This window comes from Pelodiscus sinensis, chromosome 9 (genome assembly GCF_052426305.1).
Source record: "Pelodiscus sinensis isolate ZL-2025 chromosome 9, ASM5242630v1, whole genome shotgun sequence".
NCBI classification, from domain to species: domain Eukaryota; kingdom Metazoa; phylum Chordata; order Testudines; family Trionychidae; genus Pelodiscus; species Pelodiscus sinensis.
Window position 1 is genome coordinate 33,081,075 of NC_143060.1, and position 17,981 is coordinate 33,099,055.

At 45.0% G+C, this 17,981-nt stretch overlaps 1 protein-coding gene across 1 annotated transcript in view; it reads right to left on the reverse strand.

The window, feature by feature from the left end:
* Nucleotides 1-10,930: 10,930 nt before the first annotated feature.
* The window catches only part of SELENOF (selenoprotein F), a 32,308-nt gene continuing 25,257 nt past the window's right edge, over nucleotides 10,931-17,981 (reverse strand). The window contains exons 4-5 of the mRNA XM_006120250.5: nucleotides 13,927-13,976; nucleotides 10,931-11,808 (exon numbers count right to left, since the gene is read on the reverse strand). Of these exons, the coding sequence (XP_006120312.2) occupies nucleotides 11,677-11,808; nucleotides 13,927-13,976 (182 nt within the window). The 3' untranslated portion in view covers nucleotides 10,931-11,676. The remainder of the gene's footprint in view (nucleotides 11,809-13,926; nucleotides 13,977-17,981) is intronic.

The window sequence follows — 17,981 nt, forward strand, 5'->3', positions numbered from 1 at the left end:
AACCAAATTAAGAAACTAAATATGTTCTTGATGCAATTTAATTGGAAATCAGTGGAGTTATACCAGAGGCAGGCAAAATATGGAAAGCCCCCAGATTTGACCTACGGCCTACCAGAAGCCTCAGACAGGCTCCTTTCCTGCTCTGCTCTGCTCTGCACACTGCTCGCAGCAGCCAGCTTTGGGGGCCATGTGCTTCTCTGAGCACCATGAGCCGGGGGAAGGAAGAGGCTTTTCTCACTTCTCCTGCTCCCAGCACAATCTCGTAGCTCCCGTTGGCCGGTTTCCAGCCAATGAGAGCTGCCTGGCCTGTCCCCTTGGGCTCACAGCACTCAGAGTAGCACCCTGTGAAGATGTGGAAGGCAGGGAGCCTGCCTGAACGATCTCCTGGGCCACTAGCGGGGAGCCACTTAGGTAAGCACCTCCCAGCCAGAGCCTGCCTCTGGAACAACAGCTCCTTCCTTCCTGCCCAACCCTCTGCTTCCACTCATGCACCCCTATCTCATGTCATCCAAATCCTCCGCACCTCAGCTCCTGCACCCGTTCCCCTTCCCAACCCCATGTCACAACCCAAATTCCTGCATCCCCTCCTGCACCCTGCTCCAGGTTACAACCCCTTCCTAGACCATGCACTCTTCCTACATCTCTCCTCCAGGTCAGAATCCTCTCCTGTACCCATGTCCCCTCTTGGATCCAGCACCCCCACTCCCTGCTCCAGGTCATAACTCTCTCCTTCACCCAAGCTCCCTCCTAGACCCCACATCTTTTCCTGTATCTCAGTCCCCAATGCTGAGCTCCCTTCGGCACACATCCTCCATCCCAGACCCCACACCTCCTCCATAGTATCATAGAAGAGTTCAGTCCTAAATTCTTTGAGTGGCCCCCCCATCATAATTGTTGACCACCCTGAGTTATTCTATGAATAGTGTTTTTGTTGTTGCTCAATAGCTGTTTTTGTTATTTGTTTCACATAGTAACCTTTACTTGCTAAAAGCTAACCTGATGATGGAATAAGAACATGAAGTTCTAACAATGGCATTGTTTCTACACATTGTACACATGTGATATTATAAATCACAGCTCAGGTGTCCATGTCTTCCTTCACTGTGCTAAACAATCATTGCTCTTGTCTAAGGGAAATTAAATGGAACCCGCTTCCCCCCATGCTAAAGGAATATTGTCTCTAGGATTGGCCAAATTCTGACCAGCTTTAGGATGCAGATCATCAACTTTAGTAGGTGTGTACACAGGGTGTAAATCAATGTTGAAGATTGCATTAAATGTTCCCATGGGGAAGTTTAAAAGAGTAAAAATCTGACCTAAGCTTTTTAAAGGCAAGCAAATGGGTGAGCATCACTTTCAAATCATCAGAGAAATGCCCGATACAGTTAACAGTCTTCTCTTTGTAACATAGTGTGATCAGCAGATGGCACCAAACATTTGGCCTGAAGAAGCAGCGGGGGAAGGGAAGTAAAGAAGAGGGTTGAAAGAGGAAGAGAGTCTTGTGTTGTAGTATAATAGGCAATTAGAGAAGAAGCACATTGTTCAACTGCCATATCTTCTGGAACGACAAGATTGTGAGGATTGTACCACTGCTGCAGAACTCTGAATTGTTCTGTGTACACGAGCACACTTGACAAATAATTTTGGGTACAGCATCAAGGACTAAGTGTAACTTTTCACTCCTTCATAGATGAAGATTTACAAGGCTCACCGGGAAAGATGAGAAATGTACATACAAATATTTATCTTGAAGAATCAGGGAAAGAGGATGAATCAGAGAAGAGAGAGAGAGAGGCTGGAGTTGACTTATGTAGAGATCTGAAGGTTAGGACAAGGAGACTGGGCATAATGTAAAAGACAATAGGAATCAAGTAGAGTAGGATAACATGGCTCAGGCAGAAGAAGGCAACTCAATTGGTTTTTTGTCAAAGACCAAATTTCTTGCTCAAGAAATGAAGAAAATAAGAACAATGATGGGAATGGGTGTCAGATCACTTGATGATGGTTACCTGTTCTGTTCATTCCCTCTGGGGAACCTGGCATTGGCCACTGTGGCTAAGTCTAGACTACTGGCTTCTTTTGGAAGAAGCTTTTCAGGAAGAGATCTTCTGAAAGACAGCACCCACACTGCCAAAGTGCATCGAAAGATAGCGTCCACACTGAATGCATGCTATCTCACATTTAAGCTGTGATTACTATGGATGGAGTGTTACCCAGGAACTCAGTAACGATAATAAATTTTAGAAACTAGGATCTGATCTTATGATTTTGTTCCTGATACCAGAAGCACAGGTCCCCTGACAACTGTATCTATCACCAGTGGATTCTTATGGCTCCAGTTAAAACGCAACTCAGATATAAATTCAACCAATCTATTAAAGAATTTGAACAGTACACAGCATCTGATAACACAGAACAAATTAACCCCAGTACAACCAGTAAACCAAACCCACACCGTCGAACCAGAAGAGAGAAGAAGATAGTAAAGGATTCCCCAATACAATAAGGTAAGTTAAAATTCTTTACAGGTGTTTGTCTGGCTTAGATGGAAGATGACCCTTAGCGGACTGAGGGAGAGATGCAAGCAGCCTAGGACCTTCTACCATTCAGCAGGGAATCTGCTGTCTGGGAGGAACACTAGGTGATCCCACGATGTTATTCAGGCTGAGGTCAATCACAGATTCAGGTCTAGCTTACAGAGGGCTTTCACCACAGGGACCAGACCAGGATTCCAGAGTGGGCAAAGGAACCTAGGAGCTCTGCTGGATGTCCCCTAAACACAAATCCCCACACCCTTTGTGGGAGGCTGTGCAGGGAGGCACCCACAGCAGCTTGGAGATTCCTCTTCCCTCAGGCAGCTTCTATCCTGCAGCCGGATGGTAAGCCTCACTCGAGCCCTCGCCATGAAGTGATAGCAGGACAGGCAAGAAGCAGCAACAGACCAAGGGCCGAAGGATCAAGCAGCAAGGTTGTTCAGGAGGAGCAGCCCCGCCCCTCAGAACAACAGTCCTTGTATTGCTCCTTGTGCGGGAAAAGCAGCAAGGGTGCTGAGGGCACTGTCTCTGTGTCGTTTGCAAAATGTCCCATGCCGTGTGCAGCGTAGTGCACATCTGAAGTAAATAATGTAATAAGATTAAGGGGGGACATGATAGCGGTTTTCAAATATCTAAAAGGGTGTCACAAGGAGGAAGGAGAAAATTTGTTCCTCTTGGTTACTGAGGACAGGACAAGGAGTAATGGGCTTAAAGTGCAGCAGGGGAGGTTTAGATTGGACATTAGGAAAAAATTCCTAACTGTCAGGGTGGTCAAATATTGGAATAAATTGCCAAGGGAGGTGGTGGAATCTCCCTCTCTGGAGATATTTAAGAACAGGTTAGATAGACATCTGTCAGGGATGGTGTAGACAGAGCTTGGTCCTGCCTTGAGGGCGGGGGGCTGGACTCGATGACCTCTCGAGGTCCCTTCCAGTCCTATTATTCTATGATTCTATAATGTCCTTGGTGGGAAAATCCAGTTGGAACCAGTTCTGTTTACTTCTTCAGCAGTCCCAAAGACAAAATGGAGTCTATATTTTCAAGATAGAGTCCATCACAATAATAAAGAGTCTTTAGTCCTTACATTTCCCTAAAAAGTCCTTACAGGAGTGGCCACCAGGGCACCTGAGCTTTTTCCTCTTTCCTCTTCTTTTGAAAGAACTCTCTCTTTCCCGTCCACACACAACTTTTTCCAAAAAAGCTCTTTTGGAAAAAGGCTTCTTGCTCATAGAAAGAGGTCTACCAATGTCAGAAAAACCCCTCTGTTCTTTTGATTTTTCTTTCGAAAACGCGATTGCAGTGTGGATGTGACATTTTTTTCGGAAAAATGACTGTTTTTTCAAAAAAACTCTGTAGTGTAGACATAACCTGTCAGAAAACAGGATCCTGGGCTAGATGGACTTTTGGTGTGATCCAGTATAGGGGTTCTTATGTAAGTAAATAGAGAGTTAGGGGTTCATTCAGAAACACCTGGTGGTCCATATTTGCCTATTGAGTACCCCTGCCTTAGATTAGACTAGGAAACCTAGAGGGAGGGAGATATCTTGCCTCTTGAGAGCAGCAGACCAATGTTGGGTGACGGTTTTAACTATAGGAGTGGAGATGAGAGAGATGGGTTTCTAGGGATTTTTAGAGTATTAAAAATTACATCTGCTCTGCAAACATTGTATGGCCTAAAGCATCTTACTGTTAGTTTTCTGTCAAACATTTGAAAGGGAAGGATTTCTTTATCTGTCAAACTCCATTAGTTTGCTTCAGTATCTAACAAGGGGAATTTGCTTATCAAAGATACTATGTAGATCTGTAGAAAGACCTCTCTGTAGACCAGTAAACCTGATTAGCTTGTTCTTTCCAAATCAACAATTTATGGTACCCCATCCCTGGAAATATAGGGCCAAAAGATTGCAGACAAGTTAATGGCCACTCTACCTTGAATGGTCCCTTTGAATATGTGTTAATTACTATATGCTACTAACGGATTTGGGAGTACCTTTCAGCAAAAGGTGGTCCAATAAATACTTCACCCACTTTGTCTCAGAAAAATATAGGATTCAGTTTTGTAAAATGCTTACGTAATTGCATGTGGATACATCAAGAATTTATTATTTAGTCCACACACCCAAAAAGAAAACTGTCTGCTTTCTTCTGGCATTGCTGTGTCTCTCTCCAATCACCACACACCAATGACTTTTCACTTCAAATCCTAGCCATCTTGCCATTTGACAGATAACTTTCTTTCTGATGGGCCTCATCAGCCATCTTGGTGTACATCACAGGCAAGCTTTTTATACGCTAGTACTGCAGGCATGACTGACAAGCAGCCAAAATGGCTCCAAAACGTTTGCAAGTGAACAGGGGCGGATATAGGGCAGGGCGAACGGGGCAGCCGCCCCAGGCCCCACGCTTCAGAAAGCCCCGTGCATGCGCCGCTGCGCATGCGCATGGCGTCACTGTGCATGCGCCGTGGCAAAGGGGGGACCCCGCGGAATTATGGTCGTCTGCCCCTGCAAGTGAGATTGCATGCATCTTTTTAGAACAGACACAATGAGTTCCAAGGCCATATATATATGAGGATTCTGTCATGATTAACTCTTCTGAGACACTATGTGGGATATACCAGGGATTTTACCTCCCTATGCATGGATATTTGGCTCTGGTTCTAAGGCATGGATTCTCTTCTTTAAATTTCCTGCCTGGGTATTTGCTTGGTTTCAATTTCCTCTGTGGATAGACAATATGATCCAGAATTACATTTTTATATAGTCTCAGGTATGTATCTCAGCTCCAGCGTGCACCTCTGTATTGAAATAGTGAACACTGGCAAAAAAGCTTCTGACAAGGGAATAGCTTAGAAAATAAGTTTTCAAATGTTCAGTTTTACTTTGAGCACCTTTTATCCACTTATTCCAGTAAGTCAACTGCCAGCCTCTCCATCTTTGAAAAAATTCTTTATACAGGCAGTCCCCGACTTACGCGGATCCGACTTATGTCAGATCCGCAATTACGAACGGGGCTGCCCCAGAGTACACGGACTGCGGGACCTCGCGGTCCTGCCGCCCGTGTACTCTGGGGCTTTCTCTGCGTCTCCCTGGTCTGCAGACCAGGAAGACGCAGAGCAAAGCTGCGGAGGGGCTCGGGCAGCGGGGCAGCCCTGCTGCCCGAGCCCCCCCCCCCCCACGCGGCTTTGCAAAGCCACGGGGAAGCCGGTGGCGGGGCAGCCCAGGTGCGCCTGGGTTGCCTCGCTGCCCGAGCCCCCCCGCGGCTTTGCAAAAGCGGCTTTGCAAAGCGGCGGGGGGGCTCGGGCAGCGGGGCACCCCAGGCGCGCCTGGGCTGCTCCGCTGCCGGCTTCCCCGAGGCTTTGCAAAGCCGCGGGGGGGGGGGGGGGGGGGTGGCTCGGGCAGCGGCTTCCCCGAGGCTTTGCAAAGCCGCGGGGGGGCTCGGGCAGCGAGGCAGCCCAGGCACGCCTGGGCTGCTCCGCTGCCAGCTTCCCCGAGACTTTGCAAAGCCGTGGGGGAAGCCGGCAGCGGGACAGTCCAGACGCCCCGCGGCTGTCCCGCTGCCAGCGTCCTCAGAGGCTTTGCTCCCCGTCTCCCTGGTCTGCTGGCCTCCAGCAGACCAGTGAGACGGGGAGCAAAGCCGTGGAGGACCCAGGCAGCGGGACCGCGGTGCATCTCGGTCTGCCGCCCGTGTCTTCCTGGTCTGCTGGGGTGGGGGGGGGGGCGCAGCTAATAATGCCCCCCCCCCCAGCAGACTAGGCTTTTCTCCGGACGCCTGTGGCAGAGCAGCTGGGGTGCTGCCGGTTGGTATAAAAGTGCATTTGGTAGGGAAGACAGACTGCAGATCAATAATTCAGTAAGTCAATGTGCTGTACTCCTTATAGTCACTGCCTTTCTCTTTTACATACTTTTCTTTCTTTGAAAAATCTTTTTCAATATACAACAACAAACCATACGCATTTTAAGGCTTAATATGATTTGAGCAATAGCAACAGGTTGGATACCAGAGATGCTGAGCTTCCATGAGTTCTTTTTTCCTCTTCTACAGATGTCAAATCTCCAAACATACTTATTTAACCCTTTTGTGGGAGGAAAGAAAAAAAAATCCTATATTCTCAGGCAACTAAAATAGCTTCCATAACAAGATAAGTCTCTTCATAGTTGCCTCATTTGTCCTCACATGGGATCCAAACTGTGTAAATACAGTCAGCAGATTCAAGTTCCTGTATGTTGTACACCTTTGACATTACATAGGGGTGGCTATTGCAGTACTTGCCCCCTTTTTGACTTGCTTGTCTTCAGTGTTGTCATGCATGTACTGCAGGGTAAAGTTAATCGTGGCTTCCATCAACCGAAAGGTTAGATACTTTGAACTTGATTTACTGCTTCATTAGGGCTGTTTTGTGCCACTCCAGTGAGGCAGCCTAAAGGTTTACTTAACTGGCTGCAACACTAGAGGGAAATCCTTGGGGACTGTGTTAAACTGCCTTGGCTCTTGGCTTATTTCAGGTCAATGCAACGGGCCCTTTGGTGTCAGAGACAGCAGTTATGGATTATAGAAGCCTTTCAGATGCTTTAATTTATGCTTGGGACTGCCTGGAACCAGAATGGCCCCAGTCTCAAGGAAGTGCCATGGAGACAAAGGCTTCATCTGTTCAGCAGCAGCTTTTAGCAGTACTCCTGTGTGGCTAAGCTGTGTGATAAGTCACACAGTGTAGGTGCTGCCATTTGTCATCTCTTTTGCAAACAAAAATACTTCCATCCCCATCAAGCAAGTGGCGCTTACTGTCAGCGAAACTTCTTTCATATGTGTATTTTAACACTTCTGATAGACCAGTTTTGTCATTCAATTGCTAATATAGACATAGCCAAGAGCTGCTATTGTCCTTCTTGTTCTGAACTCTGTAGACCAGTGGTTCCCAACCTTTTTGATACCAGGGACCAGCAAACTCATTCACAAACTTTTGGTAGACTGGGAAGACTTTATTTGCATGTTTACACATTCATTATGCAAATATTGAATATGCAAATAAAGCATTACCAATCTGCTGAAAGCCCAGCCCCCAGAACCCCCAATGCTAGCCTTAACTCCTAGAGCCCCCCACCCCATCACTACCCCCCCCAGAGCTAGCCACTGACCTGAGTCACTGCACCCAGCTTCTCCCCCCGTGCCACCCTCCCGTCCTCAGAGCCCCCCAGTGCCAAGCCCCCACTGCAAATGCCTCAGTGCCAGCCCCACTCCACCAGCCCCCCCCAGCCTCCTGTTTCCAGAGCCACACTTCACCCAACCCCTCCCAGAGCCTTCCCCAGGCCAGTCCCCAATATTAGTCCCATCCCCAGAGCCCCTCAGTGACAGCCCTGGTCCCCGAGATACCCCAATACAAATGTAGCCTCCAGAGCCCCCTCAGCACTAGCCTAGCCCCAGGAGCCCCCAGTGCTTACCCTGCCCCCTCACTTAGTCCTGTGCTAGCGGCCAGGGCTGGGGTACAGCCCAGTGCCTCCCTTCTTGCCACAGCTGTTGAGAGAGGCTTGTCCTGCCTTGCCTCTCAGCCAGCTAGTGTTGGGCAGGGGTGGCATCTCCTCCAGCCATGGAAGAGTTCTTCACTGTGTGGTGGGAAGGCCATGCAGCACAGTTTTCTCCCGGCTGTGGAAGAGCACTTCCCTGAATGGTGGGAGGTCTGAGCAGAGCCGAGCCACCCCTCCCCCCCGACCCTGCCTAGTGCTGGTTGGCTGAGAGGTGGGGCAGGACACGCCTCTCCCAACAGCTGCATCAAGAGTGCTGTATCTCAGCCTGGTAGCTAGAGATCTGCAGCCGGGCAGTTGAGAACTGCTGCCCTAGACCAATCCTAAGCTTGCCTTGCCTGAACAGAAGAGTCTCACACACACCTTTTCTCCCAATTAGTGCCTCACGGCTGTGTTCAGGTATGGAGAAATAAGCCATCTGCTGAGAAAACAGACTTCTCAGCAGTCACACAGTCATCTGTGGTTTTTGGCACATGCTATATATCCCACTGATAGTGCAGCACAAGGCTACTAAACTATATATATAGTTTAATTATGTATTTACCTGACATGTCAGTAGGGACACTTTCCCAGGTACTCTGGCATGAACGATTCTTGTGATTTATTACATTTCTAACATTGTTTGCTAAATATAGTGTTTCCTTAAAATTTCAAACAAAAGAGGGTGAGACAGTTTGTGTGTATCTGGAGAAATCTCAACTATTGTAGCTGGTGCTTAGATGCTACAATAGAAGCCTTCTGAACGCTCTAGTATGTCACACATTTCTTGAAGTATGGATACTAAAACAAGACCCAGTATTCTAATAGCAGGCTTATCAGTGGTGTATACAGAGGTAAAGTCATTCCCTTCTTCTATTTGATATCTCCTTATTTATATAACCAAGAATTGCTCTGAATATAGTCAGAACACTGACTGTAATCTGTGAAGATCCTTACTTCTGAGCCACTGCTTTCCCAGACAGTCCCAGTACAGGTATACTCTGCATTCTTTGTTGTGAAATGTGTGCCCTGGTATTTAGTTATTAAAATGCATCTTGTTGGATTGTGACCACTTAATCAAGCACTCCAGATCACTAACCATGACCTTTCATTATAGGCAACCCCACCAATCTTTATCATGTGTGTACTCTGCTAGCAAAAATTATATTTAATTTACAGAGCAAGTTTTCAACAGAATAGTGTGTGAACAAGAACTCACACCTACAGTGCTTTGCTGGAAATAATCCAACTCATTTGACACCCCACTAACAATTACACATGGGCTGTATCTAGACTGGCCAGTTTTTCCAGAAAATCAGCCGCTTTTCTGGAAAAACTTGCCAGCTGTCTATACTGGCTGCTTGAATTTCCGCAAAAGCACTGACTTCCTACTGTAAGAAATCAGTGCTTTTTGCGGAAATACTATGCTGCTCCTGTTCGGGCAAAGGTCCCTTTTGTGCAAAACTTTTGTGCAAAAGGGCCAGTGTAGACAGCTGAGATTTGTTTTGCGCAAAAAAGCCCTGATCGCGAAAATGGTGATCGGGACTTTTTTTGCGAAAAAGCGCGTCTAGATTGGCACAGACGCTTTTCCGCAAAAGCACTTTTTGCGGAAAAGCGTCCATGGCCAATCTAGACACTCTTTTCCGAAAATGCTTTTAGCGGAAAATCATGCCAGTCTAGACGTAGCCATGGAGATCTATCAGTGAGCCAGATTTTAGTCCATTTAATGCATGCTCTGTCAATTCCATCTAATGCAATTTTGTCTGATTTTTAATCAGTGTCGTGGTACCGGATCAAATATTTGGAAAAATCAACCAGAACCACTGAACATGTCTTCTGACAAAATTATTAAACCTACCCTCCATGAAACTATATTCATAGATTATAATCAAGGGAAGGCTAAGATTCTGTCATGCTGGTCATAGATTCTGTGACTTTGTAACCTTCGATAAGGTCACAAAGCCTTCAGCAGGGGGTAGGCTCAGGCTTCTTTTCCTTTTACTAAAAATATCCATGACAAAATCTTTAACTTTAATTATAAGGGATAAAGGGGAATCACTGTGATCATCTAGTCTGAACAGCTCTATTAGATGACTAGTATAGTTTTAGCCTTCAATTTTTTGAGTTCTGAGTTAACCATTCCATTACTTAACCAAATCTATAGGCCCCCAGTCATCCCGGTTACCCTTTTCAAATATTCAAACTACGTTGGCAGTACTCAAGCCTTTTTAATTTCCCCATTTTTCGTGACTGTTAAAAAATAAATGTCAGTGGTTTAGAGTGCTCCATAGGCAGTTTAAGACTCTAGGATGTAAGGTTTCCCAGGCCTGCTGATTTGAAAATGCTTCATTTTAGCCGATTTTGCCTCACTTACTCTTGCTACTGACAGCAAACTTTCTATGCCATCCATCATCGTCATCCAGTATTAATACAGTGTTTTGCAACATTTCTCCCTTCAATTTCCAGGCAGGTGCAGCGTTCTCTCAGCTTACTCTCAGCTGTCCACGGAGACACAAAGTTGCATTTTAAAAAAACTAGGAAGTTAATTGAAAAACCCACAAACTAATAATGTTGACTGGCAGTTATGGTTGCATGAGGACATATCTCATCCATCCAAAAACCTAACAAATATGGAAATAAAGAGACAGACTTATTTTTTAATTAAACTTCAGCTTTGGTTTAAATTAAGTCCACTTTTCATTCGTTATTCTCACTTTATTGTATGGATTCACTCAGCTAACTAAACCGACAATTTACACTGGGTCAGTCTTGGTATACTATGTGTACATGTTACTTCTCTGTTAACATGTGTACATGTTTCTTCTCTGTTAACAGTTAGAATAAAAAGGGAAATTCGATTTTTTTAAAAAGGAAACAAACTTGATATTCAATAAAGCATTTCTAAGAGATTTGTGAAAGTAATTTATTGCCATCTCAAAAATCTTTATATTCTAACAACTCAGATCTATTGCAGTAAAGTAAAACAATGAGTGTAAAGTACACCAGACATCAGACTTACACATGCCTTGAAGGTTTTCTATGTAGTCTTCACTAAAGTGCACCTACTTAATGTTTTATTATCACTCCAGATCATAAGTTCTTCCTCTGTCACAACAACATTCCAAAAATTTTTAGAACTAGGCATTTGTTATAAATTGTAAATAACATATACATAAAAAGGACAGCTGAGAAATACAAAATGCAAAAGATGACTAAGACATTTTTTTTGGAGGCAGAGTATACATCTCACGTGGTTATGAATTCCTGTGCACAGAAAAGCAATGTACAAAATCATCTCAATTATTTGAAATTGCCAAAGTTTTAAAAGTGTTGGTAAAAACTGTTCCAATTATAACAAACGCGGACTCTGGAATTTGCATAATTAACTGAGTTTATCACTAATGAAATGCAATGTTACTAAGAAGAACTGATATGTAGTAGTACAAACTACTTGTTCACCTTGCCCACTTGTCAGATGTATTGCTGTGCTGAAGCTTCACCTTCTAATTGAAAAGATAAATAGCAGCACATCAAATGATCTTTTAAAATTCATGTAGAAGCTGGAATGATTTGCTGGGTGTAGCATGATTCATCTGAGAAGACAGCCAGGATAAACTGAGAGAGAGGACTGAAAGCAGCAAGATTTATATGCGTTCTAGTTTTTCACTTAGGAATTCTTCTACACTATCTGTATTCCATTTAAGGATGCTCAATTCTTCAGCAATGTTCCCACTGTCATCCAGCAACTTTAGTACAGGATCAGAACCACGCACATACTGCATAAAGAGAAGGTTAGTTATCTTCTGTCTGGCAATCACATCTCCCCCACCCCTATACCTCATAAAATTAATGTTTTAAATGAAATGCCTCAACTGTTGAAATATCAATTTCAAATTAATCTTAAAAGCAGGTATAAAACAATTAAAATTAAACCAAAAACAATCTCTGAATGACATTTAATATCAGAAAGCAACGAAAGTGCAAAGTTTTTGTCCATTTTGGACCATACAAGTTGTACTGGACAATAAAACTAAGCATAGTTTTTTGGGGGGAGGGCTTAGGCAAATTTGAAAAATATTAACAAGTTTCAGAGTGGTAGTGTTATTCTGTTTCAGTAAAAACAACAAGGAGTCTGGTGGCACCTTAAAGGCTAACAATTATATTATGGCATAAGGTTTTGTAAGATGTAACTCGCTTAATGAGATGCATGAAGGGAAAGAAAAAGAACTAGACTGTAAGGATATTGAGATGGGAGTGTTACATCAGACCTAATTCAGTCAGGGTAGATGTGGATAAGAGGAGACTACCTAAAGTGGAAAATCACTTATAGCAATAAGAGTGCCTTTCCCAATCTCTGCTCTGACTTCTCTATGCAAATTTGACACCATCAGAATGGATCTGATTAGGAATCTTTATTCTGTTGCGCTAATCTAGCCAATTTGTTCTGCTTTGCTGTTACAAGTCACAACAATTAATCTAATGGCATCACTAATCAGTTTCCCAAAGTTCTTGTGGAACAAACACCAGATCTAAGTGTGCTAAAGTGTTCAACTGATATGGTTTCAAATCCATTCTAGCTGAAAATACTTTCAAGTTAAACTATTACAAATACAACTAAAATATATGAAAAAGTAGAGCCAAAGAGAAATTGAGAGGCAAAGGCTTTTGAGGGAGATTTTGGAGAGAACACAGAGAATGCATGAGGCCATAAATAATACAGAAAATCTTCTAGCTGAAGTCTAAGAGACTACTCTGAAGACTCATCTGAAGTAGTGGGTTGTGCCCATGAAACCTCGTGATACTATATATTTTTGTTAGTCTCTAAGGTGCTACAGGACCACTTCCTTTTTTAAATTGCAGACTAACATGGCTATCCCTCTGAGACCCTTATAGCAGAGGTGTTCCAATTATTAAGTGACAGAAGCTGCTGTTTCCTGGTGAGTGGAGGGAGGAGAATAAGTATGCAGATTTGTGTGGCAAGCTAATATAAGTACATGTAGGCATTTTAAAGACAAGTGAAATTTTGAACTGGATCTTGAAGTGAATAGACAGACAGCAGAATTTTTTTGACTACAGAACAATGGGCCTGTGCCGCTTTGTCAGGATTAGATGCGACAGGCAATGGCATTCTGCCCAAGAGGGAGTTACTTCAACATCCAGCTTTCCAGACAAGGAAGAAAGCTAGGTGCCATAGTCAAGGCGAGATGAAGAATGGAAACAATTAGAGTCAACACCACATACACCAAAGTCTGCAGTGAGGACAGAGTAAAAGACTCAGCAGTGAGAGAATATGAAGAAAGGAGGACAGACTGGACGTAAGGAGGGAATGTGCATGAGGCCAGAAGTGAGCCAAGGAAGAATTAAGTATAAGGACATAATAAGAACAAATATGTATGTTTAAAGGAAGTGTGAGGATGGATCTGAATAGTTGCTGAACTGGGGCTTGATGAAGTATGAGGGGAGAGAAATACTGGAGTCTGAATACAGAAAATCAGAAGTGAACCTATGGCTCAGAATTCCAAAATTTCATACATAAGTGAGCATGTGATACAAGCATATTTGAAGTGCATAAATCATATGCTATTACATAAATCTTCCATGATATTTCTGAAAATAATATTTAGTAACCAATACTACTACTGAAACATTCATAACTTTGCAATGGATATACGTTTTTCACTCAATTTTATTCTCAAAACCATTTATAGATAGGTTGGCCAGAGTTCCTGCCATTAAGATTTATATCAAAACTCCATATAAGATAATGCTTTGTACAGAATACAGGTTTATTGGATAAGCAAGTACTAAATACTGTGTGGAAGGACAAGTTTCAAGTAGGTTTAATTCCTCTTAAAAGACAGAATTTAAAATGTTTTAAAAAAAATGCTACTCACCTTGATTTGCAGTCCCCTGAACAGTTTAGGTTTGTCACTCCTGACAAAAGCTGAAGTTTGGAAAAAAGAACAAAGAAAACCAACTGAAAATTACTATTCTATAAAGAACACAAGCAGGTAATTTTCTCCTATCTGGTCTCACAATTCCAGATATATTTTTAGATTGATATTGCTTCAGGCTCCAAACTGTACTGCTATAAGCATTCAAATTCTTATCCATAAGCAATAACAGTTGTGGAATGTAGAGTATGTGGAAAACACTGAATTTTTACTTGGAATACATCTCTCCCCCTTCCCTTCCCCTCCAAACATTTGGAAGCACATCTAATGCCACTCATGGTTTCTATTCATGAAGGAGAATCTTAAGGAGATTTATGTTGTTGTTGTTGACAGTCTAATGCAGGGCTGGCCCACCAAGCCACCAGATCTGACCTGTGGACCATCCTTCTGGGATCCTCAGGCACGAAGCCATGGGAGTTTAAAGTGCAGTCCCTGTGTCTCTCTTCTCTGAAGCGAGGGAGGAAGCTTTGTGTAATCTCCCTGTCCCAGCCCAATCCTCAGATCCAATTGGCCAGAAACAACCGGCTCATAAAAACTGAACTCAACCAATCTCTCAGTTCCTATTGGCTGGAAACAGACAGACAATCGGAACTGAGGGATTGGCCTGGGAGCCCGGGGCCTCACGAGCCTCTTGGCTCCCCACCTCCCCTTGAGAGCCAGAGGAGGGAACAGCCTGTATTTTCAAGCAGTCTGGGGCTGCAGCAGGGATGCTGGCTTAGGTAAGCATCTCCCAGCCTGAGTCTGCCTCTGGCACCCTCACTCCCTCACCAGGTCACCATCCAAATCCTCTGCACCCCCCCTGCCCTAGGACATCGTTCCCTCCCAGACCCTATACCCCCTTCTACATTCCTCCTCCAGGCCAGAATCCTCTCCTGCACCCCCTCCCTCCAAACCCTGTACCCCATTCCTCTGCCCCAGGTCACAACCCCGTCTTTTACCCAGACACCCTGTCAGACCTCACACCATCTTCTGCACCCGTGTGCCTTTCTGTACCTAGTCTCCATCCTAGACCCTACACCCACTCCACAGAAAAGTGTGGCCCTTGACTCTTACCAAAATCTTAGAGAGAGGTTCCCCCCGCATCAAAAATTATTGCCCACCCCTGGTCTAGTGCTAGTACAAGGTGCTTATGTCAAGAACATTAGTTTGAAACTTGGTTGACAGTGCATTCAGTTGTGAGAGTGTAGGAGGAAGGACTGGCTGAGACACTGTGAATGCAATATACCTGCACAGGAAAATACCAGGAGTGAGGGGGTAGAGTAGAGTAATGTTAATCATGTAGACAGGGCAAGCAGTTATTTTCTTTCTTACTGAGATTTCCAGTTCAGGTCTGACAAACAACTGATCTGCAGTAGGTATGTAACAGAAGTTGGTAAAATCAAAAGTAGTTAAGCAAAAAGCAAAGTACATCTCTTGCTTTTTTCATTCCCTAGATATGGCCAGCCTAAGTGCAAGGAGAAATTACTCTGCAGGCTTTCATCTAGCTAAGAGGGGAGCAGCTTTTTAGCAGATTCTGGGGACAACACACTGCTGAAAGTACCACTGAAGGAAGGTCAAGTAGGTGTAAAAACTGCAGCTGCAAATAAGCATTTTTAAAATGAGATGTATAGCCTTTATAGGTCTCCCACAGATAACGCAAGCTAAAAGACTAACATTCATTCTATACTGAAAGTAAAATTAGTTTCATAGCAGAAACTTAAAAAAATGGGCTTTTAAAGTTAGGCTTCCCAAGTTTAGTTCAACCAGACTATAAATATATGTAAGTATCAAACAACTTGAATGTAATAGTAATATGAACAGCTTACTCAAATTAAAATGTTTAATGTATGATAGACCATATATAGAATTCTATTGTGACAATAATTAAATGGGAATCTCTTCTAAATGCATTTTCTATCGTGCTGGGACATGCCATCACAATGCCTATCCTGGCTGGATTATATCCAGCATAGTATTTTCCAGCCTGGCTCCTGAAAGGTGTTGGTTACCATTTTTAAAGCATTTTACTTTGAGTACTGTAGTGAGAAATTTTTCCAGGGCAACTGCTGCTTAGCTGCTTGGGAGAGTGGCTGAGGGCTGCAGGGGCAAGGAAAGACTAGAGCCTGTTGGGTGAGCGCGTAGTGCTCTGTGAATGTATGAATGGAGGACCATGTGGCCGCTCTACAGATCTCAAGTATCGGGATTTGGGCCCCAAATGCCACGGATGAAGCATGCGCCCTAGTGGAATGTGCCGACACTTGAGGCGGCACCCTGTGCACCAGAGCATAGCACACTCAAATACACAAGGAGATCCATACCGACAGCCTTTGGGCCGACACTGGCAGCCCTTTCACTCGTTCAGCATAGGCAATAAACAATTGCGATGACCTACGAAAGGGTTTCGTTCTATCTATATAAAGCGCTAGGGCCCTTTTTGCGTCCAGGGAATGCAACGCCCGCTCCTTAGGGGAGCGGTGCGGTTTGGGAAAGAAAACTGAGAGGTATATGTCCTGAGACATGTGGAAGGCAGACACCTCCTTGGGGAGAAATACCGGGTGGGGCCGCAATCTAACCCTATCTGCTGAGAATACCAAGTACGGAGGTTCCACCGTCAGGGCACGCAGTTCCGACACCACCCTGTGTGCTGATGTGATGGCCACTATAAATGCCACCTTGAGAGACAGGAACCTAAGCGGGCATGACACCAGGGGCTCAAAGGGAGAGCCCATGAGTTTCATCAGCACCAAGCTGAGGTCCCACTGGGGTACTGGGGCTCTCACATGTGGGAATAATTTGTCGAGACCCTTTAGGAGTCTTTTGACCGGGGGTCTGCAAACAGCGATCTGCTCTCGTGAAACACCGTCAGGGACACTACGTGCACCCGCACTGACGACGTGGACAGGCCAGCCTGCCGTAGTTCAAACAAGTAGTCCAGGACCACAGGGACAGGGGCCTGGGAGGGATAGATTCCCTTTCCTGAGGCCCAGACCGAAAACCTTCTCTATTTGTCAGTGTAAGACAATCTGGTAGCTGGTTTCCGACTCCCCAGGAGAACCTTCGGCACCCCCACGAGCAAGCCTGCTCAGGAGGTTTCAGCCATGGATAAGCCATGCTGTCAAATGGAGGGACCTGATATCCGAGTGATACAGGATGCCTCCCTCCCTGGTCTGGGTGACTAGATCCGGGGTCAGCGGCAGATGATACGGTCTGGCGCTCGTCATTTCCCGCAGGATGGGATACCAAAACTGCTTGGGCCAGTCTGGGGCTATCAGGATGACCCGTGACTTGAACAGCCTGATCCTGGTAAGCACCTTGGAAACCAGGGGAAACATACAATATACTTTGTGGCTAGGGCGAGGTCAGAGCATCCCCTTTCTGATCCCGCTCCCAAGGTTAGGAGGGAAAAGTACTGGGGACATTTCCTGTTCCCCTCGGTGGCAAACAGGTCCACCTGGGGACGCCCCCACGGCTGGAAGAGCTGTGTCAAAACCTCCTCCTTCAGACACTACTTGTGGACTCTGAAGGACCTGCTAAGTGAGTCTGCCAGCGTATTTACGCACCCCAACAAGTAAGCTGCTTGGAACTGGATGCTGTGGGCTATGCAGAACTACCATAGAAGAGCCGCCTTGTGACATAGTGGAGACAATCGAGCTCCCTCTTGTTTGTTTATACAGAAAACAGCTGTTGTATTGTCCAGCAGCACCAAGACCAACTTCCCTGAGAGCATGGTCAGGAACACCTCGCAAGCCCGCTTGACCACCCTCAGCTCTCTCACATTTATATGCAACTGTCTTTCGGGGGAGGAGGGGGGCAGCCCCACAACCCTTGCATTCTGTGATCCTGCAAGTGTGCCCCCCTTCAGCCGTCGTCAGAGGTGTCGGTGATTAACCGTACCGACAGTTCTGTTAGAAAAGGAACACCTGTGCACACTTCGCTCTCTAGCATCCACCAAAGGAGCGAGTTGAGGACGTTATGAGGCATGGTGAGGACCTGGTCCCAGCCTGCCCTGGCCTGGT